Here is a 26,972-nt window from a genome sequence, read left to right as displayed (position 1 = left end):
GTTGTATCCTTCTCTCGCATTTGTGGTTGACTATTGCATATGAGTGCATGCGTCTTGAGTGCTGCACTCACGTCCTGGCCACTGACTGCTAGGTGTTCCCAGAATGTAATCAGCCCCAGTGGCTAATTAAAATAGTAATGCAATAGTATTATGACACCGTCATCGAACGAAATGTAGCAAAAGGATCCCTGACTCGCAAAGTGGAGGACATGGAAACTCCTCAAACGCATCATTCACCATGTCTGATCAGCCCCAGAACCCCGCCCAGCCTCCCGCCGCGGCCCCCGCCGAGGGCGCGCCTGCTGGCCCCAGCAAGTCGGAGCTCAAGAAGCGCGCCAAGGAAGCCGAGAAGGCCAGAAAGGCTGCTGAGCGGGCCGCCCGCGAAGAGGAGGAGCGCCAGAGACGCGAAGCAGCTGCCGCCGTCGACAATGCCTCGCAGAACTATGGCAAGCTGCCACTGCACCAGTCGCAGGAGCGTCTCGGTGAGTATTGAAAGCGCGGTGCGTCTGACTGCCAGGCCGCGAGTACCTTCAGTTTGAGAAGCTCTCGGACGCCGACATCGGCAAACAGGTGGTGTTCCGTGCGCGCATGCACAACACTCGCGCACAGGGTACGTCGAGTTGTGCAAGTGAAGTTGCTGAAAGCAGGCGCAAAGATGGTTTTCCTTCAGTTCCGCCAGCAGACCGAGACTCTCCAGGGCGTGCTGGTTCAGTCCAAGGACAGCGATGAGCACCAGGTTTCGAAGCAGATGCTCAAGTACGCGACCACCATTCCCGTAAGCGATTCCGTGTGGATCGCTGAGCTGACAAAAGGCTGAGTCGATCGTCACTGTTGAGGGTGTGATCAAGGCGGCCGAGGTCAAGTCGTGCACGATCCAGACGTACGAGGTCTCTGTGCAGAAGCTGTACACTGCTGTTGAGGCGCAGACCCTGCCCTTCTCCATGGCGGATGCGTCGCGTGACGAGGCCGACTTCCAGAAGGTGTGTAGACTCGTCGTGCTTGACTGACAGTAGGCCGAGCAGGACGAGAACCTCCAGTATTCGCGCGTCAACCTTACCACCCGTCTTGACAACCGTGTCATGGACCTGCGCACGCCCGCGAACCAGGCGATTTTCCGCATGCAGTCTGGCATTTGCCAGCTCTTCCGCGATCACCTCAATGGCCTGGGCTTCATCGAGATCCACACGCCCAAGTTGCAGGGCGCTGCGACCGAGTCGGGCGCTTCCGTCTTCAAGGTCAAGTACTTCGACGGTGAGGCGTTCCTTGCTCAGTCGCCCCAGCTCGCCAAACAGATGTGCATTGCCGCCGACATGGAGCGCGTGTACGAGATTGCGCCCGTGTTCCGTGCCGAGAACTCCAACACTCACCGCCACATGACGGAGTTCATGGGTCTTGATCTCGAGATGGCCATCACCGAGCACTACCACGAGGCGCTCGAGGTCATTGACTCAATGCTCAAGGCCATCTTCCGCGGCCTCAAGGGCAAGTTTGCCAAGGAGATTGAGGTGATCCGCCGCCAGTTCCCCAGCGAGGACTTTGTCGTGCTTGACAAGACGCCGATTATTGAGTTCAAGGACGCTGTCAAGATGCTTCAGGACGCTGGCGCCACTGAGTCGGACGGCTCCCCGCTCAAGGACGACGCCGACCTGAGCACTGAGAACGAGAAGTTCCTCGGCAAGCTTGTCAAGGAGAAGTACAACGGCGCCGACTACTACATTGTCGACAAGTTCCCGGCCGACTTCCGCCCCGTAAACTTGACCGCTGTGCTTGGCTGACCTTAGTTCTACTCAATGCCCACGCCTGGTAACCCGTCGACCGTCAACTCATACGACATCTACATGCGTGGAGAAGGTCAGTTTTCTTTTCACGTTCTACGGCTGACCTCCAGAGATCCTTTCCGGAGCTCAGCGTATCCATGACCCCGAGTTCCTCACGCAGCGCATCAAGGAGCTCGGCATGAACCCCGACGAGCTCAAGGACTACATTGACGCCTTCCGCCTGGGCTGCCCGCCCCACGCCGGCGGCGGTATCGGTCTGGAGCGCGTGCTGATGTTCTACCTGGGTCTCGGCAACATCCGTCGCGCCTCGCTCTTCCCCCGCGACCCCAAGCGTCTCAAGCCCTAGTTGGTACATGATCTGAAGCACCAAAAGTGTTCGCCTCGACATGCATTATCTATTTTATCTCTGTGTCGATGTGTGGTAGCCGGCCTGTCCACATGGGAGTCATGTTGATAGGGGCGACTGAGCAATTCACAGCCGCTGCCTGCCAGCGCCGTTCGCGTTAGTGTTGTCTCCAAGCCGGAGCTAGTGCGCAGCGTAATAACGATGGCGTGTGCCCATCCGCACAAGCCTTCCCTCTGTGATCGTCGTTGGTGGCACTGCATACCCTCAACCCCTTCGCCCTCCGCCACACTCTGATTTGGTTCTCTCCAGTCTCAGTCTAGAATTCTGAAGACTCGAAGGGAATGAAGCAGGACTGTTGCAGTAAATGGCAACCCCAACACAAAACAGGTCTGCATGCTGCAGCAGTGACGACCAGTTACACGACGACAGCTCAAAACAAGAGCCACCAAGCTCTCCCAGCTGTTTCCTGGTCAAGCCTCCAGCTACCAGTCCTCGTCTTTAAAGTCCTCGTCTTCAAAGTCCTCGTCTTTAGCCATACACCATCACCCCAGCCTACGTACTTCACTATAGATCTCCAAAGATCCCAAACCCAGAGCACGAACCACCCGGATCTGCGCCCGTGGCACTGGAGCGCCGAAATATCGAGCCTTTGCCACGCTGTGGGAAGTGGGAAGTCAGCCACGTCAAGCCCCTCCGAGCCCGCGTCATGCACCCCGCTTCCGGCTGCTGTGTGGTCGGGGATGCGGGCGACGACGGGCGTGTCAAAACACAGATGCGACTCTGCTGTGCCCCTCCGTGTCGGAATCCTGAGTACACCCTGTGCTGCGATGCAGCGCATGTGAACGAGAATTGAGCGCTCTCCCGTGAGACAGCGAGCCCGATCCGGCAGGCGCGATGTAGTACGATTCCGCATGGGGTGGCGGCGGAGTGGCAGACGCAGAGTGGCTCGACACTCATGACCTTACTGGGCAGTGAGGGCGGTCAGGCTCGAAGGCGCATTCAGAGCTATGAACCTGCCCGGCTGTCGCCACGAGATCGCCAGCCGGTGTGCAGACGCTGCTATCAACGTTCATATACGCGCTGGAGTACTATGGGATGAGCGGTAGTGCATCGGAAGGTTGCGTGTGAGACCCACTTGGTGGCGAATATTCATATTGTCAGACCCCAGGGTCCGCAACAGCTTTAAATTCAGACGTGTAAGTACGTACGTCTCCTCTCAAGGCAAGGAAGCTGCAGCTACACAAAAATTGTGCCAACGTGCAAAGAGAGTCTGTGCATAGGGAGCGACTAATTATCACAATGACAGTCCCCATGAGTCTACCGGTCTAAGAGTACAGAAGGAATCGGAAGCAGGTCTACACGCAGCCAAGAGGCCGAGCTGTTGAACAGCTTAGAACTCCTCGTCGTCGCTGGGAAGCCCAGCCTTGCGCTTGGCCATGCGGAGCTTCTTGAGGCGACGAGCTTCTGCGCTCGAAATCTTCTGTACCTTCTTGGCCTTGACGATAGGGTTGCCGAGAGCGTCGTACTCGATCTCCTCGTCCTCGCCCTCCTTCTTGTCGATGCGGGGACCCGAGCCCTGGCCCTCGACCCAGTTGTGGCCGGACGCGACGAGCTGACCGTTGCTCATGGCCCAAACCTCAGAGCAGACACCCTCCGAGAACTCCTTGTTGTGGGTAATGACAAGGACACCACCCTCGAAGTTCTTGAGGGCGGCGGTGAGAGCGGCGAGCGACTCGCGGTCGAGGTAGTTGGTGGGCTCGTCCAAGCAGATAATGTGGGGGCGGCGCCAGGTGGCGGCACCAAGGACAACCTTGACCTTCTGGCCACCAGACAGACCACGCATCGAGTTGTGAGTGACGAACTCAGCCTCGAGGCCGAAGTCCTCGAAGTGCTTCTCGATCTCACGACGGACAAGGGGGCGCATAAGACCCAGGCGCTGGGCCTCACGGGTGTCGAGCTCGAGAACCTTCTTCTCGAAGCCACGCGAGATGAGCTCGTCACGCGACATCCAAATGTTCTCGGCCGAAGACTGACCCTTGAACGAAACCTCGTACTCGTAAGACTGCTTGAGCTTCTTACGGGCAACGAGCTCGTCAATGGTGCGCTTCACGCCCTCCTTGACAACGACGGCACCCTCAGCCATCTTCTTCTTCTCCTCCTCGGAGAGAACACGAGTGGCCTTGTTGAGCTCCTCGAGGTCCTCACCGGTCTGGTAGCGCCAGAGCATGTACTCGAGGGGAGTCTTGTCGAGGTGGTGGTCAATGTGGTGGAACGCGTGCTGGGCAACGTAACCAATAACGAGGTTGGGGTGCTTCCACACGGTGCCGCCGAGGTTGGGCTCGGTCTCACCGGTGAGGAGCTTGACGAGGGTGGACTTGCCCGAACCGTTGGGGCCGAGCACGGCGACACGAGAGGAGAGCGACACCTGCAGGTTGATGTTGTAGAGCTGCTGGACCTTCGAGCCAGGGTACTGGAACGAAACGTCCTTCATCTTGAGGAGCGACTTCTCCTTGGTCTTGACACCGTCAAGAAGAGGAGGGGCGGGAAGCTTGAACTGGTAGTCCTCCGCCACGTCGAGCTGGAAGTAGGAGCGGGCCTCAGGAACGTGCTCAACGAACTTCTCAAGGTTGCCAGGGTAGCGCTTGAGCTTGAAGTTGTTAAGGTGAAGGGTGTCGGTGATAGTGCGGTTAAGGAAGTCCGAGTCGTGAGAGACCATGATAGACGTGCAGTTCGTGAGCGACGTGAGGTAGTCCACGAGCCAGGTGATGTTGACGACGTCCAGGTGGTTGGTGGGCTCGTCCAGAAGGAGAATGTCGGCCTTGAAGATGATGGCACGGGCAAGGGCGAGCTTCATCTTCCAACCGCCCGAAAGCGAACCGATGGCCTCGCTCTGACGCTTAGGGTCGAACCCGACAGACTCGAGGGTCGAGACCATCTCCGCCTCAGTGGCGACAGCCGAGAGGCGGGGGTCGGCCTTGACCCAGTCGATAATGGAGATGGTCTCCTCGGAGCCGTCAATGTCGTGGGCGACATACCAGGTGCGGACGACCGACGGGTCGGGGAAGCCCTCAACCTGGTTGTTGACAATGGCGTTCATGAGGGTCGACTTTCCGGAACCGTTACGGCCGAGGAGACCGTAGCGGTGGCCACGCTTGAGGCGCATGGACGCGTGGTGGAGAAGAATCTTGGCACCGTAGGCAAGGTTGAACTGCTCAATGTTGCAGAGGTCCTCGCCCTCCTCCTCGTCGTCGAACTTGATGTCGTCGGTCGTCTCCTCGTCCGCCTTCTTCTGGAGAAGCTCACGAACGGCCGGGAGAACGTCGTAGTCACCAACGGAAAGCTTGGCCTGGGGAGGAACACCAGCCTCCCAAGTCTTCTGGTCGTAGATGTGGGCGTTGCAGATCGCAGCAGCGTAGACACCGGCCTGGGCAAGACCGTGGTGGGCGGGGTCAACCTCGGGGCCGCCGAGCTTCTTGATGAAGCCGGCGAGCTCGGCAGCGAGAGCGGGGCCCTCGGCAACACGGAGGGGAGGGAGGTCGGTACCGTCCGACTCGGCGGGGACCTTGCCGATGCGGCGGAGGGTGGCGATAGCACGGCCAGCGACAGCGCGGGCCTCCGGGTCACCAATGGTGTCCTGAACCTTGATAAGGCGGGGGAGCAGCTGGGGGAGGAAGGGGCGGACGGTGTACTCCGAGTCGACAAGCTTCGACATGTTGTCGGCAATGAGCGAGACCTTGCGCTTGATGGCGGTCGCGCGCTCGTCGAGGCCACGAACGAGAAGGGGAGCAAGAAGCGAGATGGTGGGGGCCGTCACCTCGGCAACGAAAGTGGTGGCGCCAAGAGCCTTGACGGCGTTGGGGACCTCCTCCACGGGGTTGATCAGGGCCTTCTTAAGCTCCGGGATGAACCGGATAATGTCGGGGTTCTCACAAAGCTTGCAGACCTTGTCGAGGGCCTTGGTAGCGGCCTTGGCGACCTTGTCCTTGGTGTCGTGGACGCCGTTGGCGAGCACAGGAACAAGGATGGGGGTCGCGAGGGCCATCTGGGTGGCGGCAGCGGTAGTGAGAGTCGAGATGAGGCTGAAGCCCATCTTCTTCTCCTGCCACTTGCCCGACTTCTCGACACGGTCGGTGATAAGGGGGAGGATGACCTGAGTACCCCATGGGTTCATGTTCTGAACAACGGACTTGAGGGCGGCCTCGCAGGCCTCGGCGACGGGCTTCTCCTTGTCGGCGACGCCGGCGAGGAGGGTGGCGAGAAGGCCGTCGTCAGAGCCGTTGACGATGTAGGGCTCGAGGAACTGCATAGCCCCACCCTCAATGAGGGCAGAAACGGAGGCGGCAGCGCCCTCACGAGCGGCGGCCGACTTCTTGTTGCCGAGGGCCTAGAACGGGGTTAGTAAACAGGGTCTAAGAGTGTTAAGCCACCAATCCGACATACCTTCTTGGCAGCGTCAACGTAGGAAACCGAGGCAAGCGACTCGACACCGTTGGCCTTGACAAAGGTGGCAAAGTCAGAGCCAGCCTGGTCGCGGGCGGCCTTGTCGGCGGCGAAGAGCGACTGAACGTCGAACTTGCCCTTGGCGGGAGCGGATGCGGACTGAGCAGCAGGCGCCATCATTGGATACTACATGTCAGCCCATGATGCAGCATGCAGAGCGCGAATGGTGCGAGTATAAGGATGTCGAGTAGGCCGAGAAAAGGGGGAGGGGAGGGGGGGGGAGGTTGTCGACTCACCTAGCTGTTAGAAGGGAGGGGGTGGAAGTGAGATGGATGGGAATATTTTTTGTGCTCGAAAGCTTTTCAACGCCTAGTGCGTGTGCTGTGACGGCGACGACAAAGAAAGAACGTTTCTCTTAGACGTGTTGAGTTGATTGAAGCAGAAAGAGACTGCTGTTTTGGAGAATGGGCGGAGAAGAGAGTAAGAGGGGGAGAGGAGGAAGGGAGATGGATGAAGAGAGGAGGGAGGGGGGGATTGGATGGAGAAGAGAAAGAGAGGGGGCGAGGGGTGGAGCGTCGCCACTTTAAGTAAGCTCCTCCCCTTGCGCCCGCCTTTGGCGCGCGCTGGTTGGCCCGCTGCCTCGACACTGTCAAAGACGGAGGCAAATTTTTCACGACCCAGTGGTTTGACCCTGAATTCACCGGACAGTCGCCCCCCGTGGCCCGTGGCCCTTTGGCGCATAGGCGATAGGCCGCCGGCCGTCAGCCGTCAGCCGTGCAGCCGCCGTACACTTCCGTAGCTCCGTTGAGTGAGTGTGTGGATTGTGTGGATTGCGAATTGAGAAATTGACCTTTGGGTGGCGCTGGCTTACTCTCCAGGGGGAAGGGAAGAAGCGAAGCAGAGCTCAAGCTGCGCGAGCTCTGGGTGCATGCGGTGACGATTTGATCGATTTGAGACATTCTGATACGGATCAGGTCGGGCACGCCCCCCCATCTCTTCCATCTCCCCGTTCCCCATCGTAGTTCATCATCGCTCGCGCCACCCGGTCACTCGGGTTGACTGGCATCACACTCGTCCTCGCCACCTCGCCACCTCGCCACCCCGCCACTGACTAGCCTACTGTATAGCCTAGCCGCCCTCGATGACTGTGCTTTCCTTTGCCCTACGTCTAGACGTCATCTAAGCAGTCCATGCATGCCTGCCGCCCAGCATTCATGCAGCTTCCTCAGGCGGCCAGGCGGTTTAACCAGCGGGCTTATCATTCCGTTTTATCCATGGACTATCGACAAAACACTCCACTCCTCTCCCGACGATCCCCACTCAACATGCGCATGCCTCACCAGCACGCCCCTTCCATGCCCGCCATCCGTCATCGCACATTCACGCAAGAGGGCGGGATAAAGGCTTGGTCAAGTTGTTCCGAGTCGCCACCCAGTATAGAGCGTCGGGGGACGGAAACCCATGCAGCTATGGCGCGGACGGGGCATGCAAGTTCTAACCCAGGTATGCCAGGGGTCAGACAGGGGAATCGGCAGTGCAAAGCTCGCGTGCGACGGCTTTAGACGGTCCATGCGATCAGGGCCGACTCCATCACTTTGATTCTGTACCCCTGAGTAGTGGCTGGCCCCCGAGCCCCGAGGTGTGCGAGGCTTGGGCCCCAGAGGTGCAGCGCCCTGTGATCCAGTGATGCTCTTCATCCTGCCCAAGCTGCCCAGGATCCGGATGCACTCCATGGGGCACTTAGTGGGGTTACGTGGGGCATGGGTCGCCGCCAGTTTTATTATCAACGTGTATTGCATTCAATGCACAGCCGGGATGAGGTCTGGAGGCCCGGAGAGGCGGCGAGCACCCGCACGGGCTTGCTCGGAGCCTGCTGTTTTACGCGTATCTTGTTATGCAAAACTTGGTGTAGTCTGCAATTATTATATCTTTGATCTTTGAGCGACAAGCCTGCTCAGTTCTGAATTATCTAGCAGCTGGCAGCTAGCAGTTAGACCAACTAATTACGAGCCAGGAGTCCCCACGCGCGCCATGCGGTATCTAGTTCCACGATCTCTGACGCGTTCGCCGCAATTCGCCCGATGTCCCAAAACGATGACCTCATAGCACTCTGCTCATCGGCATGTCGAGCGGCGGCAAGAACGGCGAGTGCAGACGTGCAGATCTGGCGTAATGCGGAGACACCGAGAGCGCCGACAAGAACCGAGTTATGGACCAACTGGGACATGCGGCCATGGCGTCAAAGGTTCGTGGAAAGAAGACGTCAGCGAGGAGTGAGCATGAGCCACTCCCGCTTACCTCCTATCACGTTATGTGACCATACTACGATCTTGGCCTTCTGCTGCAAATCCAGCAGCCATCTTGCAATTCGGCCCCTCACTGCTCAGCTGTTGATATCGCTAATGAGCCCCCCGGCTATCTGCACGGCTGCTTGCGCGGCTGCTTTCTGTCGATCCCTCGATCCCGTGTGTGTTGCGCCTGCACTCCAATGAGATTACGCCGCACTAGTCACCACTGCAAGCCAGCTACATTGGTGTCCGATATCATTCTTTGCTGGCTGTGGGCCGTTGCTCGTCACCGCATCAGCATCAACAGCACAGGCTGCCGGGGAACTGATTATTAGTTGCGCAATTGGGCAACGCCTCAGCACCGCCACCAACCAGACAAACGTGGGTGTCTTCTACCCTGATGTCGATCGCCATGATCTTCGGCACACAGGGCGCCGCCAGCCGTGCCAATTTCAGCTCGACTCGCTTCACTCCGTCTGTATATTCGTATAAATCGTACTTGGCTACTTGCTTCTTCATACACCATAGGCAAGCTTCTGTGACCTGTGACCTGTGACTACATCCTCTGCAGGATGGGACATGCGGATGATGGATCAGGATCCAGGATGATCCTGGTTGGTCCCGCAAGTGGAGGTGCAGGAATACGGTTCCATCGGTGAGGGCCGAGTGGGGATGTCACGTGGCGCCGGGACTGGACTGGGCCGACGCCACAGCGCTCTCGCTCCATTAGGACAGATGACGGATGACTTGATCGAGAGCATCCACCTCTTCCTCTCCGTTACTCATACTCTCTCCTCAACCCGCTTTCCCCACCTGGGACTTTGACACACTCCTCCTCCCCCCGCCATCGCCATGTCAAGTGCGAGGTCCATTCCCCCAGATGGCCGCACACCTTCTAGTCCCCCTAGACCCATATCGTCTGTCACATCCCGTTCCGGCACCCCTCGACTGGGCCAGATCCCTCCCCGTGGTATAGCTTCTGGCTCCTTCCAACCTGCTCGATCCGTCGGCCGTGACAGCGGACTCGAACGCACCGCGACCCCGCCCCCGCGCTCCGATACTGATCTCGGCGCAAAGGCCGCAGTCGCCTCGACATCGCAGACAAAGTCGGCTCTCACTGCCGCCTTGGGTAAATCAGAAGGCGGTAGAGATGACGCCACCCCTGAACCAGCCAGCGGTTCTGCTACTCCCCTCCGCGCAGACGAGTCTGCCTTCTCCAACTTGGCGGAAGTTCCAGACGAGGAGAAGGCTCGCGTTCTCCGCCGTCACCTGGTGTCTGCCGAGGAACGTGGGGGATCCAAGGTCGCTACCCCAGGCAACGATGGCACTCCAGTCGACGGTAGCCAGGCAGGTGATACTTCAGCGATCGACGTGCAGGAAGACCCATTCCCCATCCCGTACGACGCGCCGGGAGGTGACGTGACGTATGTCGTCCAGGTGAACAAAGCTGACCTCAGCCACGACCTGTACAAATGGCAGCAAGGTGCTAGACCGCGTCGTCCCAGCCGTGCTGCATCGTTCTCGCATGCGGATCGCTCGGGTATCATTGACCCCGCTATCACCCAGATGAAGGAACCAGGTGGCTTCCGGCGCAACTTCCTATCTACCCGTGCCCAAGAGCGGGGCGAGGACGAGCCGCCAATGATCCGCAACGTTGTTGACTTTCTTTTCCTTTACGGTCACTTCGTGAGCTTGAGCGCTCCATTTACATTGCTGACCGCCAGGCCGGTGAAGACTTGGACGAGGACGAGGATGTTGACGACGATGATGAGCATGCCGACGCGGAGGAAGGCCGAAGCCCTTCTTCTTCCCGCGCAGGCCCCGCGACCGAGCGCACCCCTCTTCTTCAGCGGAGCATGAGCAAGTCTCGCAAGCGTTCCAAGAGTGTGCACAATCAAGGAACGGCTAGTGTCACCCAGGCCGTGCTCATGGTGAGTTACAACCGACAAAGCATGGGCTAATCTATCAGTTGCTCAAAGGCTTCGTGGGGACGGGCGTTCTTTTCATGGGCAAGGCCTTTTTCAATGGCGGTGAGCCAGTTGTTCCTCTCTCTGCTAACGTCAGGCATTCTGTTCTCGACCATCGTGCTCCTAGCCATTGCTGCCATATCATTGTGGTCATTCCTTCTGCTCGTCCAGACTTGGATGAAGGTGCCGGGCTCCTTTGGAGGTACGTAAGTGTGCATCCCATGCTGACGCCGTAGACATCGGAGGGCAGTTGTACGGTAACTGGCTTCGCATCACTATCCTGTTCTCGATCACGGTTTCCCAAATTGGCTTTGTGGCAGGTGACTAGTCGCACTCCGACCAATCTGACCCCAGCCTACACCATCTTCATCGCGGAAAATCTGAGGGCCTTCATTCTCGCCGTGACAGATTGCAAGACGGATGTCTCCACTTCCACACTGATCTTCGCCCAGCTTTTCTTGTTCCTCCCTCTCGCCATGATCCGCAACCTGGCCAAGCTCTCTGGCACCGCCCTCGTCGCCGATGCCTTCATCCTGGTGGGCCTAATTTACATCGCGTCCTGCGAGGTGGGCACCATTGCCCACAACGGAGTGGCACCGGACGTACTTTTGTTCAACCGCGATAGCTTCCCACTCCTCATTGGAACGGCAGTGTTCGCGTTCGAAGGGATCGGATTGTTAGTGTTCTGCCGGCCAGGCTGCTGACTACAGGGTGATCCCTATCACAGAGACGATGAAAGAGCCTCAGAAATTCCCCCGTGCGCTCTCAGGAGTTATGCTCTTCGTGGCCGTCCTCTTCTCTGCATTCGGTATTCTCGGATACGCGGCGTATGGCAGCGATGTTCAGACAGTCGTCCTGGTCAACCTGCCCCAAGATGAGAAGTTTGTCCAAGGCTCTCAGTTCCTGTGTACATCTAGGAGGCCGTCGCGGGCTGACGTCCAGACTCCATCGCTATCCTCCTTTCAATCCCCCTGCAGCTGTTCCCAGCTGTTCGCATTATGGAAACTGGCCTCTTCTCCCGCAGCGGCAAACACAACCGCCGTGTCAAGTGGCAGAAGAATGTCTTCCGTGCTGGAACGGTCCTGTTCTGCTCTCTCCTCTCGTGGGCTGGTTCGTCCGAGCTGGACAAGTTCGTCTCCTTGGTTGGCGCGTTTGCATGGTAAGTGCAATTATCCTGTTCTGCGCTGGCATGTATCTGGCTAACCCTAGTCTTCCTCTCTGCTTCATCTACCCTCCAATGCTGCATTTGCGAGGTTGTGCCACGACACGGGCGGCCAAAGCCTTGGACTATCTCCTTTTAGCCTTTGGCATTGTCGTCGGCGCGTACTCTACGATTCAGACACTGCGCAGTCTGTTCACACCTAGTTCCGGAGATTCGCCGACGTTTGGCAAATGTTAACCAGCTGCAGGTGTAGCAAGGCCATGGCATGCGCTCATTCCGTCTAATGTGCGACGGATGCTATTACAGCTATTACAGCGTCATGTTTTCTTCTCCCCATCTACAACAAAGAGAGAGTGGGATCATTAGTGCAGGAGATACGCCAACGCATGGCTTGTGACGGTCGGACAGGTCTCAGAGATGCTACCTGCACAACCAGGATCGGATTGTACATAGCGTCGAGATAGTTAGGTGAACGTGCAGTTGACTATCATGTGTGCAAGAACGCCCGACTGCTAGCTGCCTCTTCTCGAGACCAGGGTGAAGCCGCCCGGCCAACTGACCACGCAAGCCGTGAACTTACTGTTCTTGCATCAGCCTCATTCACGAGTTCTTCGCCCTGAGAGGGACGGGAGTGATGCGCTTTCGTGTAATTCTCAGTTCACTGTCAGTCGGTGGGATGGAGCGGCGGCGCTTGCGGGTCGGTTGTGTGAGTGAACCTGGTGTATGTTCTGCTTCCGATTGAGAAACCGAGACGAAGGATCGGTGATCCACAACGACTTCGGTATCGGCGGCGTGCCGAGCTACGTCGGCCGAAGAGTCGAGTGATGGGGATCGAGTCGAGAAACGCGGGGTTCCGAGTTGATAAGAGACAAGTGTCAGACTTGAAGACCTGGAGGTAGGAGAGGAAAGCCCCTCCGCCCGGGTCGATAGGATCTACACCACGTTAGCCAGGGAGAGCCAGCAACAACCCACAGACCCGATCCACTGCCTGGCAGGATCCTCCTCGAGGTACTCAGCCATGCGGCGGATAGCTGCCCGCACATCAGGCCGCGCTTCTTCTCCGGATGCGTATCGCGATAGGAGCAAAACCATCCCTTGATGCGAGTTGCCCGCCCACGCCTTCCTGATATGAGACCAGCCGGTTCGACGGCGCCAATTCGTGAACTGAGCGTTGATATTGCGGACGGGAACACCTAATTCCGATGCGAAGCGCTGTCGGAGGGACAGAGAAGGATAAGGATGGTCGAGGTTGTTCTTAAACCACGCCCTAAGGTGGCGCGTTGCGTCACGGCTGTCATCGGTTTTGTTGCTGCCGCTGGTTCGAGCGGAATCGGAAGACGCTGCGTCCATCAACTAACTGTTCAAGAACAGAGAACTCACTGTCCGTGTAAGTGGCTACGATGACTTCGAGGCGTCGGATTGTGTCCTTCACGGCCTGGGCCATAATGTTCGCTACAAGGGTGTCTGTGTCCGTGATAGACATTCGGCAAGGCGACGGTTTGTTAACTGAAGTGACAATGGATATGGAGGGGCAGATGAGGACTTCTAAGCTTATGAATACCCCCAATGAGCGCGCGAAAAGTCTGCGGCAATGGGTGGCGAGTGGTCGATGACGAAGTGTGGAGGCACAGGACAAAGAGCAGATCGAGCACAAAGCCAGCGAAGCAACGATGTGGTGCCCCGCATGTGCGGATCCTGTCTCAACACCAAACTCTTTCAACGAAGGACGAAATATTTGGGTGATCGCCAAATTCTTTACATTGCCGTGCAGACTGCGGTGGAAGAGGGAGATGCAACATGCGAACGGCTCCATATGAGTCTCAACTAGTCGAGTACGTGATGGAACAACGTCTAAGACATCTACTCTTCGTCGTCCGCCTCATTCTGGTCGACCTTGAAGTAACGAAGCGAGTAAGTGTCCTTAGAAGTCGCCACAACACTAAAATTTGTTAGCTGCGACGGCAGGAGGCACTAACCGGAGGAAGTTCTCGAACGAGTTCTTCTTGAGGTGCTTCTTCGTGAGATACTGGCAGGGTCAGTTGTGCTGACGATCGCACTTGCCTTCAGGTAGCGCTTCGAGAAGGGGATCTGCGAGGTGAGAACCAGCTTGTTGGCTGGGGCATGTCAGCCACGATCAAAAGACATCCCTGCAGACTTAAGATTGGATGTACAAGACACTCACCCTCCTTGGAGATCTGGATCGAGTCACCGAGCTGGCCGGGCTTGCCGTCGACCTTGATGCGGTCGTGAAGGAACTTCTCGAAGGCGGCAGGGTCGAAAACATTGTCGTTCACGGGGACCGAGTAGTCGACGTAGAACTTGTGCAGGGCCTTGCCCGCAGTTTTGGTGGAAGTGGCCTTGGGCTGTAGGAATCGTCAGTACCAATCGCTGCGCACAATGCGAGGTTGCCTCAGGCAGCACGATGGCCGTGCAGTGAAAGCTGCGTTAGACTCTCGACGTACCATGTCTACAGGTGATTTCTGCAAAACGATGGTGACTTGTGAAGAACGAATATGACAATCGGTGTGCATGAAAACCTATGGCGGAGAGACCGGCGTTTTCGGAATTACTTTGTGGCACAACGAATTGTTGACCTCCACCCCATCCACCTATCCCAGTGCCCACCCTTATCCCAGTGCCTGACGGAATCGCAACAGCGGTGCAAGATCCTTTACCGGGCATGCCAGCCGCAGGAAATCGTGCTGCATGTCAGCGTGTGCATGGCAAAGCAATCCACCTTGAGCAGCTCGGTCGATGTAGCGCGGAAATTAACGTCCACACAGAGACACACGCTCAAGAAGTGCTTCAAGTCCTGGCTCAGCTTGTCGGGCTGCTTGAGCGTCGGTGTACCATTGGTAGCGATGAGGTAGAGGGCCTTTAGGGGCTCTTCGTCGAGATATGGTGGCTCGTTCTCGATCATCTCGATGGCCATAATGCCCAGCGACCAGATATCCACCTTCGGGCCGTACTCTTTCTGTTTCACAACTTCCGGTGCCATCCAGTATGGGGTTCCAACCATAGTCGCCCGCTTCGACTTCTGGTCAGTGAGTTTCGCACAGAACCCGAAGTCGGCTAAAAATGTCAACTCGCACTACGTTAGCGGTGCTCACTGATCTTGACCTCGCCAAAGGCGTTCATCAGAAGGTTGTCGGACTTAATGTCACGATGAATAATGGAACGTGAATGCAGATGCTGCAGGCCGCGGCAAGTCTGCGATTGTTAGCGGAAAGATGCGCGCCAAACTCTATGTGTGAGACTCACTTCCAGACAAATCGAGGCAATCTGATCCTCTGCTAGTTTATTGTTCTCGATGACGTCCGTGAGAGCGCCGCCCTCCATGTACTCCATGACAACCCAGAGCTCAGTATTCTTCACCAAAAATGCCTCTAAGAAGTTGACGACGTTGGGGTGCTGAGACTCTTTCATGACGATAATCTCGTTGACGATCAGTTCCTTGCGGGGCTGTTGAGCGAGGTCCATCTGCTTGATGGCCACCTTCTTGTTCGTCGCCAGCGTCCTGGCAACAAAAACCATGCCAGAGGCGCAGTGGGTCAGCACAGGCAATGGGATGATGGCTCACCCCTGTCCCACTTTCTTGATCTTGGCATACAGTGAGTGCGGATCGTCAGAGCTTACCACCGATCGCAGTTTGTCCATAATCTGAGCTTCGTTCATTGTGCTGATCCGTCGCTCCGCTGGGCGAGAGGCGGCAGGCGCTGCCGCAGTGGGCGTGGCTGGAGTTGACCCCGTCTCAGCGGGCTTGCTTCGCTGTTGAGAGGACGGTGCCTTGGGCGCGACAGATGGAGCCACCTTCTGTTCAGTAGCCTTTGAGGATGGAGCAGCAGGGGGACGGGGTGGAGCAGGGGCCACGCGACCCGCGGAGAGTTGAGGTTTCGGCTGCTGCTTAGACTGCAAGTTAGCCCGAGTACGACGACCGCGCACCTCGTCGCGAGCAACATCCATTTGCCTCGGATACGAAGGCGGGGCTGGGTGTGCCTCTTTCGGTGTAGTTTGCGGCTGGCTAGACTGTTGCATGCGGAATCCGGTGCCATCGACAAATCGTGGCGCCGATGAGGGTTGTTGCCGCTCTGATATTTGTGCGGAGGGCGGAGGATAATCAGACTGCATCATTTGCTGATTCGTGTAGAACTGAAGGACGTCAAGGACAGCTTCTGGGTGGCGGGCAGCCTCTTCCTTCGTAATAGCGGACGATGTAAGCAACTTGGACCACTGCGGCGGAAGTCCCTACAATCAGCTGCGTTCCAGCCTCTCCGTTACGCACAGTGAACCCTCCAGATACTGGATCAAAGCCGACATGCACCTGATGAACGAAGTTGGTGGGTTGGCTGACGCCCATGAGGGGGGAGCGCGAGTAGATGTCTTCCATCCAGCCGTACACCTCTTCGTCTGAACGGAAGGCGAAATATATCAACTTGTCCTTGGCCTCGACCTCAATGCAGAAGGGCTTGTAATCGACACGTTGGACATCGACAACGTCGACAAGCTGCAAAACGAAGGAAGGGGATGACGATTGCTGGAGTCAGCCTATAAGTGTGCCGTTTCAAGTCCTACCTCATTCTTGAAGATCTGAAGCTCGCTCATTGTCAAAACGAGCCATTTCTTACTCCACAAGAAGGACCTAAGGCCTTCCTCTTTGATGCTAGCAGCCCCTGTCCGAACGATCGCACTGATAGCCTCATTAGACGGCGTTGCGCCCGAGTTGTGAAGGACGGGGTAGGAGCTCGCATAAGTGCGTGAGGAGTACGCTGCGGTCCCCTGCTGCCTTGGCGGAGCTCGAGACGAAGGTGGCAAGCTGGATGGAGATCCACGGGCTCCGGGCGGAGGTGGGGCGGGCCGGGAAGGCGTTAGGGAAGCTTGTGACCATTGGGACATGGCCGGTATGCTGTCTGCGGTGGAAAATGGGAATGCAGCGAGGTTGGGTTGAGAACGAAACCCAGCGGCGAAGATGTTGCTGGCGAGGACTGATACCTGTTAGTCGATGTTGAGCGCTGTCATAGAGCGTGAAAGGGTTGGAGGGCGGTGGCCGAGGTTCCGCTAATGTCCAAGTGACAAGCGGGGCACGGAGGCAGGGGTGCGGCACAGGCTTCGGAAGGATGTGATGGAAGGGCAGATGGAGAGAGGAGGGAAAGTGACAGCGAGAGAGGAGGTCGAGAGAGCGAGAACAAGGAGGAGCAGAGGTAGAGGGGGTGGGGGTAGGCTTGCGAGTGAGTGGTGATGGATTGACTGACTACTCGTGACCGATGAAGAGATGGATAGATGGAAGGAGGGGTGGAAAGATGGATGGGTGGGTGAATGAGTGAACGTTGGTGAAGGTGTCAGTTGGTGATTGTGCATGGTATTGCTGGGTAGCGTGGCCGGGTGGGGGTGGGGTATCCGCCTGCCCGCCTGCCCGGCCTGAGGGTTGCCGTGGAAGCTGCATCAGGGGTCGTTGGTTGGGCATTGGTGCGCTAGCGGCGGCAGCACATCTCGGAAAAGGGCAATGGGCGGAGATTAGCGAGGTAGTTCAAAGTGCCATACGTAGGTATTGATATACAGTCATCATGGTAATAGACTGACCGCTCTAATTCACAGGACTACCTCCATCAATCAGGAGACCCGACCGTTGCACAGGATGGCCAGCACAATGCCGTGCATGTCTCGCCATCACAAGTCTTATTAGCCCGCGCACCCATACATTCGTCTATCACCCCAGCTACAGTGGGGCACTATATTGCTACACAGAGGTAGCAGTTCATCAGATATGATTACTATGTTACACCGCCTATCCCCGCAATCCCACCCCACGCCGACTCTTGTTCTTCGCACGGCCTGTGTCCTCCAGCTTGACGGCGTTTAGAGTCTGGATTTGTTGTGCAAGAAACTCATGTGTCCCTTCCCTTTAACATCAGCGAGTCTGCACATATCAAGTTGTTCCAATGGCCCAGATCGTACCTCATCCGCAGAATCTTCATGATCAACTCGGTATGGTTGCTGGCTTGCGGCGCGGATCGCTTAGCGGTCTTACGAGCTCGAATGGTACCCAGGTTCCGCTGACCGATAATGGATTTACTGGGTTTCATCGCCTTGCTCTTGAGTGTACTTTGGAAGCCGCGGATGCATTCCTGATGGATTAGTTCGTCCATTCAAACCAAGGCCCCCAGGTGTCCCACAAGCCACCTACCTCCATGAGGTCATCCGTACTCCAATCGTAATATATCGGCACGCTCATGATCTCGTTAAACTTGGCATTCTGGAGAGTCGATAGAGGCACCCCGCTGTCGTCGCCCCCTGCGTAAAAGAAGTCGCGCAGGAACTTTAGCCAGCGCAGAGCGACATCCAACTCGCTTTCGGACAAGGGTGGCATACTGCTCGGCTTGTCGCTCAGAGGCGGCACAATGAGTGCCTCGATGGTCATGAGAATTTGCTTCCAGAGCTTGGCCATGACCATATGCATGGCGTCTGGGGACAGAGTAGACGCCAAAGTGTGATTGTTCGTGTCAAGGTAATCGAACAGTGGGTGAATCGCCGCCTCAATTTCTGCGTCGGAGGGTCCTCGCCTGATGTGTTGAGGGCTTCCCTTCGCCTGCTCCGAAGGAGGAAGCGGGATAGAATATTTGTCTTGACCTGTGCCTACAGCACTTCGATAAGCAGCGGAGATGCGCCCGAGAGCATCATTTGAGAAACGAAGCGCATCATTGTAGTCAATGCCTCCCACACTGGGCTTGAGCACTGATTTGATGGCGCTTCGCGATAAGGTGTGACGAAGAACGGGAGTCATCTTGGCTTCAGCACTCGGCATCCCCTGCTCGTGGACTTACTTTGTCAACGAAGAGCCGGACCATGTCGGACTCCGTGCGCTTCAACCACCGGAATGCACGGCCAAAGTGGAACTGGATGTCGTCCCGCTCGCCTTCCATGCTAACCCGAAGAAGAACATGACCCTTTGTGGACAATGGCAGTAGGACGTCCTTGCTAATGAGATCGACGTATTGTGAGGGGTCAAGCTGTAGGTATGCCCGTCCAATAAGATCGTGTTTGCCTGCGAGATTGCGATGTCGAACGGTGACCATGAACCATGCAGGTCGCCGCACAGCTACGTCAAATGTCTCGTCCCAGCGCGGGTCGTGGTCATCATAGATTGTGCGTGTCTTGGCATACCGGTTGCCGTGCTCATCGGACAACACAACGAAAGCGTCGGGCGCTCGAGATGACCCCTCGACCACTAGGTCCTCCCCGAGGACGATCTTGATCGTGAACAGCGAGGCTTCTTGAACTGTAGCAACGACAGGCTTATTCACGTCCAGAGACGCATACTCGTCAACACGCATCTCTCGATAAAGTTGATCCAGCTCATGGCGAGCGGCGTCAATGTTATTCAGCTTGACACACGACTGCCAATCAGCAGGATGTACAGCGCTGCTATGCTCACTGCGGGGGTAAAGTTGAAGAAGGCCTGAATTTTTCGGTCGCCTTGAAGATGAGCAATGGTGCTGCGCGCCTTCTCAATCCACGCCTTTTGCTTCGCCGTGGACTGATGACTCTCTGTCTGATTCATTTCCGCGCTGAACAACCGTTCAAGCTTTGTGCAATAGTCGTCGATGGAGAGGCTGATGATCTGTGGTTGGTGGCAGAGATATACACAGACGCACCTTTGCAAGGCGGGTGGCGAATGCAGCCATCTGCTCAGGATCATCCCACTCCAAATCGAGAAGAAAGGACATTGCGCTCTGGAAGGAGGCAAACAAGTCAGTCACAGAGGACGAATGCCCGTTCGCGGTGAGAGGGGAAAACTACGAGTCAGCACGTGTTTGCAGTGGCTCTCACATCATCAATTCGAAGGGCATTGTCGGCCCATTGCCGCATTTTTACTGCCGTCTCGTCAAGCCAAGCAGAAATGACTGGTTCGAAGATGGAGGATAACGCGAACTGTGATGGGTCCCTCGATGTGAGCATACGAGACAAGCAACGGTCGGACTTACATTCCAAACGCAACACCCATACTTTGGAGTTTCTGGGCACGATGATACATGGCGAGCGACTCCTCGAAGTCATCACTCGGCCCCAAGAGTGAATCATTGGGGGAAGCCATGGCCTCCTCGAGATCTCGCACCCACAGTGAGAGTTGCTGATGAAGTACCAAGGAGACGACGTCGATTTGACTTTGAAATTAGACACCATGGCACGACTAGACTTACGGGAGGAGGGGATCAGGGAACCATTTATTGAGGCGTTTGGCGCTGGACTCGATCCAAGCTGCGAGAGCCGCAGCAAAGCGCTTGTTCTTGCCTCCCTCCTGGGCGTATTTCTCACTGGCCTCCTCGATGTACCTGGCATATGCTTGTTGGCGTAGGCGATCGCAAATAGCTCGCTGTGTCCGCAGGAAGGCCGGGTGCTCATTCTGGTCAGCTCCGAGATTGCCCCAGTGATCAACTGCTTGTCGAAACTCAGGAGACATGTAGCCGGTGGGAGTGTTGAGCGAGATATCGATGTCGTTGAGAAAGAATAGATCTCGGCGAAGGAGGGCTGCCTGCAAACCAGCTTGGTCCGTCTCAGCCCAGTCTGATACCGGAAAATCTTGTGAGACTCGCCCAATGCCTCCCACGGCTTCAAACACACAGTCCGGTGGAACGTCACCTTGCTCGTAGTGATCTTCGATTGCCTCAAAGAACACCCAGGCCCGGAATGATGACGGAATCCTCCAACGCAGGGCACACTCGTCGAGAAGGGCCGTGTGCTCCGGAGACAAGATGCTCAAGGAGACATCCTGGTCCTCTGGGAGAGTGCGAAGAACCTGGAGGTCGTAGTCCAGGCATTCTCGCAAAAGTTGCCTATAGACCTCGCGTGGGTCTGATGGAACGAAGGTAAAGTTGCGGTCATCGAGCTTGAGACCATCGACTGACTGGACAAGATCGACCTGATCGGAGCGCTCGTTGGCCATAAGCGGATCGGCCTTCAGCATTGAGAAGGTAAGATCGGAGAGTGCTGCAATCTCCTTGCCGCGATAAGCTGCCCATTGACTCTCGTCTGGAAAGTCCTTGGCGCCGTAAGGTGTTGAGCGATCGGTGCTAAGACGTTGTAAGAAGATCTCATATTAGTGGGCGCTATGTCCGCAAAATGCGTACCTTGAGATCCTCAAGTGCTGCATCGACGGTGCAGATGGGACGGATTGCCTGGAGACGCTCGGCAAGTGTAGCGCTGTCCAGCTGGAAGAGCTCGGCGACGACCCGTGTAGATAAAGTGGAGTCCGAGGATGGCACAGCGACGGAGACTTCCTCTTTGAGCGCTGACGGGGCAGGAGCTACGCTCCTCCTATTATCATCTTGGAGGCGGGTTCGATAGGTGCTGAGGCGACTCCGAAGCTCGACAGCTGCTGAACCTATCGAATTGAGGTTGTCGCTCAGCATGTCGAGAAAAACGAGGATCTGCGAGTTGAGCTCAACCTTCCAGCCACCATCGACGAGGTCTAACTCCTTCTTCAATGCACGTGTCGAGGCGGAGACGAAAGCAAGGATGATGTCTTCAACTTTCCGCGACTCCTTGAGCTGCCGCTGAAATGTCTTATCGGCCCAGCTGGAAGACCAAAACAAAGCAACCGAGCGGCGAAACCTTTGGTCGGTGTGTCTCGAATGTCAGCGGCATGTGATCTTCAGTCTTACTTGGGATCTTGGCCCATGGCGATGCGCTGCAGGGAGCCGTCCAAGACCTTGATGAACTTCTCCGGGTAGCGAGGCGACCGGGCACTGTCACGACCCAACAAGGAGCCCAAATCCAGAGAGAAACCTGATGAAGAATCCTGAGATTTGCTGCTGGCAGTGACCGAACCAAGTTCAGAAGGAGGAGCAGACACCGCAATGCGTCGTCGTCGCTCAATCTCCTCGTGAAGGCACCTGTCGTTAGTGGACGTCACACGCGCGAGATTGTAGCGACCTACGCCACACGAAGGGCATATCTAAAAAGAGTGTCAGCTAGAACAAATGTTGGCTGTGGCGGATAGGTGACCTACTCTAGCACGATACCTGTTCCTTCTGACATTGCAGAGCCGACCTAATTGAGAGGGCGAGATGGGGAACGATGGAGGGCAGGGTGATTAGCCACGAAACGTGTATGTAGCGGGACGCTCAAAATGAGGAGGAGAGAGGGCGAGGAGACCGTCAGAGAGGAGAAGGAGGAGGAGGAGGAGGAGTATGAATTGGGACCGGGGGTGACACAGCAGTTAGAGGGTTGAGTTGGATACCGGTGAGGTCTGGGAGCGCAAGCGAAGTCGGAGTGAAAGAAACAAGGAGATTAGGATGGGGACGAGGATGAAGATGAGGGGGTAGCTAGAGGTAGGGAGTGGCCTGCTAGCTGATGATGGCCTGGTTGATGGATAAGAGGACGAGGAGGTAGACGGAGAAGGGAACGATTAGAGGCACAGATGAAGCCAAGCAGTGACGCGCACAGCCGCACAATCGCGCACCCTCCACCCTGCCCGGCCTCCACCACACCTTGAGGTTGCCCTGGACACTTGGCAGCGCTGCAGCCTTCCATTTACATAACACACACCTCACTCACTCATAATTACGTAAAACTCGCAAATGCTCTGTGCAGCACCGACAACCCGCCCATCTACTCCTCTAAATCACTGGTCTAGCGACGACTGCCGCCGCCACAGTCACGACCTACACAACCACTACTGTACAATCCTAATCTAGCGTGATGGGCTCCCCTCATTGGTCTCTCATGAGCACTCCAGCTCATCGTGACTTCAGTTTTCACTGTAGCGTCAGTCCCGGAGAATACCCCTTCCAGCGACGGCACTCACGGAATACGGTAAACCGTGATCTCTTGTTGCTTGAAGTAGCGCCGATTCTCCTCGTCTATCAGAACGAGGTTCAGGTAATACCGGACCGAGAACTTCTTGTTCACGTCGCGGAACGTCGGGGTGAGCTCAAAGCCCCCAAGGAAGAGACGGATGGGGATTGTTTCTCCACGAACGGGAGCTCCATCCATGATCTCGAACTTGGTGATCGTCTCAGATTCATTGTAGGGGTTTGGAGCGGCGCCAGTCGTCTCACGGCGAATGATGGCAAGCTCCATATGCTTGATTTTAATTCGGACGAGGAGAAAGTAGATTTTGCCAACAATCACGTCTTTCAGATGATACCTAAGGCGTCAGCGACGTAAAACATAAATGAGAGCGACGCACTTGGCCTTTTTATACTCGAACTCGATGTGCAAGCAATCTGCGATGCCCACTTCCATCTTGATGCTCGTATTGCTGTCGGGTGGCATGCGATACGAGTGAACCCAGAACTCGCGCTCCTTGCTGATTTCCCCGGTACGTCTCAGCAAAGTTACGCGAATAAAATAGCTGTGCAGGTCAGCGTCCAATGTTTCCAAAGTGCCGGAAACTCACCGCAGCTTCACGTTTATACCGGCGTAGCTTTCATACTGTTTCTCCACGTTCTTGAAGGTGAAGTCAAAAGTCTGAGCCTGGCGCATCTCCCCAGGCCCAGCTAACTCTTGACTAAGATACACAAACTCGTAATGGTTGCCACGATCGTAAAAGAGCTCTTATGTGTTAGCCTGAGTATGCCTACATGACAGTCACTCACCGATCGAGCCCACAAGCTCTATGCGGATGCCGTCATGTTGAAATTTCTTGCCGTCTTTCACGCGAACGAGAACCTGTAGAAGTCGGTGAGCACAAGCAAATTCAACCTAGGGAGGTGTTGTAACGAGTGGGTGCGAGACTTACTTGACCATCGACGCTCTCCCCATCGTAGAAGACGGGACAAACCTCCCTGCGATCCTTCTCGCCTTTGAACTCTACTTGCTTGCGCTCCTCCTCGCCCTTCAGACGGATCTCGACGTCTACAGGGGCGGCGGCAAACCCAAAGAAGGAAGACATGAGAAGTGGGGGGTGAAAGGTGGAGTCTTGTTGAACAATTGGACAAACAGGTTATGCTGAGATGCCTGTGATGACGAGCCAGATGAGACGTGAGGGTCCACCGTGGGAGAGCTTGGAGGAATTGGAGGTGTGCCTGAGCAGAGGAATGAACCTCGCAGCCGTCATCATCTTGTCGTCCTTCATCGTCTTCGTCTCATCCCCACACGTTTGTTATTGTCCTCCAATTCTCCAAGTCTTCGCTCTCGTTCATCATCTCCAAACTTACGCGCACTATCCTATACTTCTCAAACCTCGGGTTTCCGCTCACGTCGGTCGTCTTTGAGAATACATTGCACACCCCTTCCTCACCTCTCGCTTGTCCCTCCTTAGCCGCCACTGCTTTGACTTCCCTTGCATCTCATGCCACCTCAACCTCAACTCTATCCCGGCTCTCCAGACAGCAGAGCATGGACTCCAATCGGGTATGCTTGACACATTCCGCCATCGGGTGCCCGTCAACAATGACTAACCTTTCTAGAGAGACTTCAAATCAGCTCATCGTTTATCACCCTCCATCACACGCTATCCAGGTGCTTCCTCACCCTCGCAGCACCCCGTCTCACTCTTCGTCATCGAGGCAGCTTCGCATCTTGCCAACTGCAAGTAGTGATACCAAACCCGACCGCTTGAATGACCCTGATAAGTGTCCCCTGTGCGGCCACGAACGCATGTCGATCTCCCAAGTGGGCGACGACTTGCCACCAAGGTCTGACCAGGAAGGAACCGCAGAAGGGCACTACTTTCGCGTACTCGAACGCGCCCATGAATCTAGCCGCCCAGGGACGCCAAGCTCAGCAAGGAGGGGCGGCTCTCCTCATTCACATCCCGCAACGCCTCCAAGGAATGGCGATTATTGTCCAGACGAGGATTCCTCGAATCTTCCGGCCATGGGTTACTATCGTCGCTTCTTCAAGGAAGAGAGACGTCTAGGAATTGGAGCGGAAGGCAGCGTTTTCCTGGCCACGCACATTATTGGTGGCAACGTGCTCGGTGCGTCGCTTAGCCAGTGAACATGGACCTTGCTCATACTGGCAGGGACGTACGCAGTAAAGAAGATAGCGGTCGGTACATCAAAAGATTATCTTGTGCGCATCTTGCGCGAAGTGCGTCTGCTCGAGACTCTACGTCATCCCAACATCATTCCTTACTATCATTCCTGGGTGGACGAAACCCAGTTTTCCGCATTTGGCCCGCCGATCCTTGCGCTTCACGTCCTCATGATGTACGCAACCGCTGGGAACCTTGACGCGTTTCTTCTCAACAGGAGTTACGGTGATTCCGCTCAACCTCCGACGAGCGCAACGGACGTGGGGGATTCAGAGAGCATAGATCTACTTCCGAAGGCTGAACGTATCAAGGCTTTCAAGCGCCGTCGGCAAAGCGGCAATCTCGGCCGCCGGGGCGAGACTCGAGGAGTTCTTCTGCTTGGCCTGGAAGAGATTCTCAAGCTCTTCGGCGATATCGTGTCTGGTCTCGCTTTTTTGGTAGGTTATGAATGCCTCCAAGGCTGACACACAGCACTCTAACTCTATCCTGCATCTGGACCTCAAGTGCTCGAATGTTCTGCTCTATTGGGAAGAAGGAGAGGTTATGTGTGTCACACTATGTGGAAACACTGACCGGACAGCCCAAAAGCTCTACTGTCTGACTTCGGTACATCGGAGGAGATGCTGCGAGGCCGTCGGGAGCGGACAGGTCACACAGGTACCATGGAGTACATGGTAAGAATAATCTAAAGCGGCTGCTAACTGAAGGCGCCGGAGACCATTGTGACCGACAAGAGCGGCAACTGGAGGCCCTCGGATTCTCATGCTGATATGTGGTCGCTGGGTCAGTGGCTGGATATTCCATGGCGCTAATTGATCAGGAATGGTGCTCCACAAACTCCTGTTCCTTCGTCTGCCCTACGAGTTTACCGAAGATCTGCAGAGGTTGCACACTGAGATCGTTGCCTACCCCGGATTCGAGGCGACCACCGATCTTGTGGAGACTTGCGAGAGGCGACATATCCCTCGCAATATGCTGTTGCTTCTCGAAAAGCTCCTTCACCTCTCTCCCGATCAGCGTCCTAGTGCCGAGCGCGTTCGACTGGCCATCGATGCCCTCCGAAACACATCTACACGTAGGAGTGGCAGTAGCCTCTGGCGTAAAAAGGGAAGCGGCTCAAATGCCAAAGCTTCAGAACACCCCCGCAATGTAAGTGCTGAGGGAAGTCTGCTGACTGCTCAGTATCAGAAGCCTCATCCCGCGTTTAGCTCACCGGTGCGCGGTATACTGGCGCTTCCACCACCTTTTGAAAATGATACAACCGAGGAGCAGATGCCCGTCCACAGGGCAGGTCGCTCAACGTCAGAGCTCACTCGCGGGGTTCTGTTCATAGTCAAAGTGAGTGAAGATGCCTGGTAGGGTTTAGGGAGGCCTGATTGACGCGCTTCCAGGTTCTCAGTTTGCAGCCTCGTTTAGGTGGAGCTGAGCTGCCCCCGCCCGTGGTGTTGGTGTTACTCGCGATGGGGATGTGTGATTTGTTGGTGCCGGGAATTGGCGTGGAGTGGACCGCTGGACTGTGCGTTGTACATGTGGGTGTGATTGCTGGTTGTAGGATGTGGAGATAAAGCGTCATTGACGTGCTGTTTGTTGATGAGGATGCAAGATGTCTAACAATGCTGCTACTAATGGGATGGTGTGGGCGAGACAGATTAGCCAGGTCGGGAGTGATGTTGGAGAGTGGAGGGAGGATTGGGTGCCTGAATCCGAGAAAGCGGGAACAAGGTGGCTTGCCGACTGCTGGGCACAGTTGATTGCCTGATCGCCTGGTCAACGTCGTTTGCTGCCCCCTCCTCACCATCTCATCACCCGCTCCTCCGTCACTCATTGGCCTTTCGCCGCCCATCATACATCGCCATTATCCTTCACCCTCGCCCATCTCGCACCTTGCATCTCTCGACTCCTCGCCGCCTCATTTCTGCTCTGAACGCCACGCCATGCCATTCACCTCAAGCTGCAATAGCTCATCGCAGATCTAGCCCGTTCCTCGACCTACGCTTGGTTGTATCAGGCCAGTC

At 56.2% G+C, this 26,972-nt stretch overlaps 11 protein-coding genes across 11 annotated transcripts; 5 read left to right on the top strand and 6 right to left on the bottom strand.

Moving 5' to 3' along the window:
- Positions 1–238: 238 nt before the first annotated feature.
- On the top strand, positions 239–1,775 carry COLE_00403 (uncharacterized protein; the record flags this gene model as incomplete). The annotated part of the gene is made up of 5 exons (XM_018424121.2): positions 239–482; positions 518–610; positions 648–775; positions 813–980; positions 1,014–1,775. 5 exons carry the CDS (start codon positions 239–241, stop codon positions 1,773–1,775), a joined length of 1,395 nt encoding a protein of 464 aa, XP_018276379.1.
- Positions 1,776–2,465: 690 nt separating this feature from the next.
- Positions 2,466–2,966, top strand: COLE_00402 (uncharacterized protein; the record flags this gene model as incomplete). Its single annotated transcript, XM_018419736.2, has 1 exon — positions 2,466–2,966. One exon carries the CDS (start codon positions 2,466–2,468, stop codon positions 2,964–2,966), a length of 501 nt encoding a protein of 166 aa, XP_018276378.1.
- A 548-nt stretch (positions 2,967–3,514) lies between these two features.
- On the bottom strand, positions 3,515–6,741 carry COLE_00401 (uncharacterized protein; the record flags this gene model as incomplete). Its single annotated transcript, XM_018424120.2, has 2 exons — positions 3,515–6,508; positions 6,565–6,741. The coding sequence occupies 2 exons, from the start codon at positions 6,739–6,741 to the stop codon at positions 3,515–3,517; spliced, it is 3,171 nt and encodes a 1,056-aa protein (XP_018276377.1).
- A 1,904-nt stretch (positions 6,742–8,645) lies between these two features.
- COLE_00400 (uncharacterized protein) lies at positions 8,646–9,056 on the top strand (the record flags this gene model as incomplete). Its single annotated transcript, XM_018419737.2, has 1 exon — positions 8,646–9,056. One exon carries the CDS (start codon positions 8,646–8,648, stop codon positions 9,054–9,056), a length of 411 nt encoding a protein of 136 aa, XP_018276376.1.
- A 648-nt stretch (positions 9,057–9,704) lies between these two features.
- COLE_00399 (uncharacterized protein) lies at positions 9,705–12,218 on the top strand (the record flags this gene model as incomplete). The annotated part of the gene is made up of 10 exons (XM_018420963.2): positions 9,705–10,276; positions 10,310–10,538; positions 10,577–10,783; positions 10,822–10,882; positions 10,917–11,021; positions 11,056–11,139; positions 11,174–11,495; positions 11,530–11,726; positions 11,762–11,978; positions 12,029–12,218. The coding sequence occupies 10 exons, from the start codon at positions 9,705–9,707 to the stop codon at positions 12,216–12,218; spliced, it is 2,184 nt and encodes a 727-aa protein (XP_018276375.1).
- Positions 12,219–12,581: 363 nt separating this feature from the next.
- On the bottom strand, positions 12,582–13,794 carry COLE_00398 (uncharacterized protein; the record flags this gene model as incomplete). Its single annotated transcript, XM_018419735.2, has 3 exons — positions 12,582–12,914; positions 12,954–13,321; positions 13,362–13,794. The coding sequence occupies 3 exons, from the start codon at positions 13,792–13,794 to the stop codon at positions 12,582–12,584; spliced, it is 1,134 nt and encodes a 377-aa protein (XP_018276374.2).
- A 47-nt stretch (positions 13,795–13,841) lies between these two features.
- Positions 13,842–14,446, bottom strand: COLE_00397 (uncharacterized protein; the record flags this gene model as incomplete). The annotated part of the gene is made up of 4 exons (XM_065626080.1): positions 13,842–13,952; positions 14,043–14,095; positions 14,164–14,344; positions 14,414–14,446. The coding sequence occupies 4 exons, from the start codon at positions 14,444–14,446 to the stop codon at positions 13,842–13,844; spliced, it is 378 nt and encodes a 125-aa protein (XP_065482574.1).
- A 162-nt stretch (positions 14,447–14,608) lies between these two features.
- Positions 14,609–16,874, bottom strand: COLE_00396 (uncharacterized protein; the record flags this gene model as incomplete). Its single annotated transcript, XM_018427103.2, has 8 exons — positions 14,609–14,683; positions 14,719–15,053; positions 15,092–15,191; positions 15,243–15,498; positions 15,562–15,890; positions 15,924–16,226; positions 16,264–16,515; positions 16,554–16,874. 8 exons carry the CDS (start codon positions 16,872–16,874, stop codon positions 14,609–14,611), a joined length of 1,971 nt encoding a protein of 656 aa, XP_018276400.1.
- An 889-nt stretch (positions 16,875–17,763) lies between these two features.
- COLE_00395 (uncharacterized protein) lies at positions 17,764–22,013 on the bottom strand (the record flags this gene model as incomplete). Its single annotated transcript, XM_065626079.1, has 12 exons — positions 17,764–17,878; positions 17,934–18,103; positions 18,163–18,759; positions 18,800–19,372; positions 19,411–19,596; positions 19,631–19,771; positions 19,806–19,920; positions 19,961–20,140; positions 20,177–21,066; positions 21,104–21,602; positions 21,638–21,930; positions 21,993–22,013. 12 exons carry the CDS (start codon positions 22,011–22,013, stop codon positions 17,764–17,766), a joined length of 3,780 nt encoding a protein of 1,259 aa, XP_065482573.1.
- Positions 22,014–22,778: 765 nt separating this feature from the next.
- Positions 22,779–23,871, bottom strand: COLE_00394 (uncharacterized protein; the record flags this gene model as incomplete). Its single annotated transcript, XM_018424118.2, has 5 exons — positions 22,779–23,124; positions 23,167–23,331; positions 23,377–23,533; positions 23,576–23,648; positions 23,719–23,871. 5 exons carry the CDS (start codon positions 23,869–23,871, stop codon positions 22,779–22,781), a joined length of 894 nt encoding a protein of 297 aa, XP_018276371.2.
- A 399-nt stretch (positions 23,872–24,270) lies between these two features.
- Positions 24,271–26,522, top strand: COLE_00393 (uncharacterized protein; the record flags this gene model as incomplete). Its single annotated transcript, XM_018425832.2, has 9 exons — positions 24,271–24,332; positions 24,389–24,900; positions 24,946–25,394; positions 25,429–25,502; positions 25,538–25,631; positions 25,665–25,740; positions 25,778–26,106; positions 26,140–26,295; positions 26,349–26,522. 9 exons carry the CDS (start codon positions 24,271–24,273, stop codon positions 26,520–26,522), a joined length of 1,926 nt encoding a protein of 641 aa, XP_018276370.1.
- Between the last annotated feature and the right edge of the window lie 450 nt (positions 26,523–26,972).

This window comes from Cutaneotrichosporon oleaginosum (genome assembly GCF_008065305.1).
Source record: "Cutaneotrichosporon oleaginosum strain ATCC 20508 chromosome Unknown ATCC20508_contig01, whole genome shotgun sequence".
Lineage (NCBI taxonomy): Eukaryota > Fungi > Basidiomycota > Tremellomycetes > Trichosporonales > Trichosporonaceae > Cutaneotrichosporon > Cutaneotrichosporon oleaginosum.
This window is presented reverse-complemented; position numbering and strand designations above follow the sequence as displayed.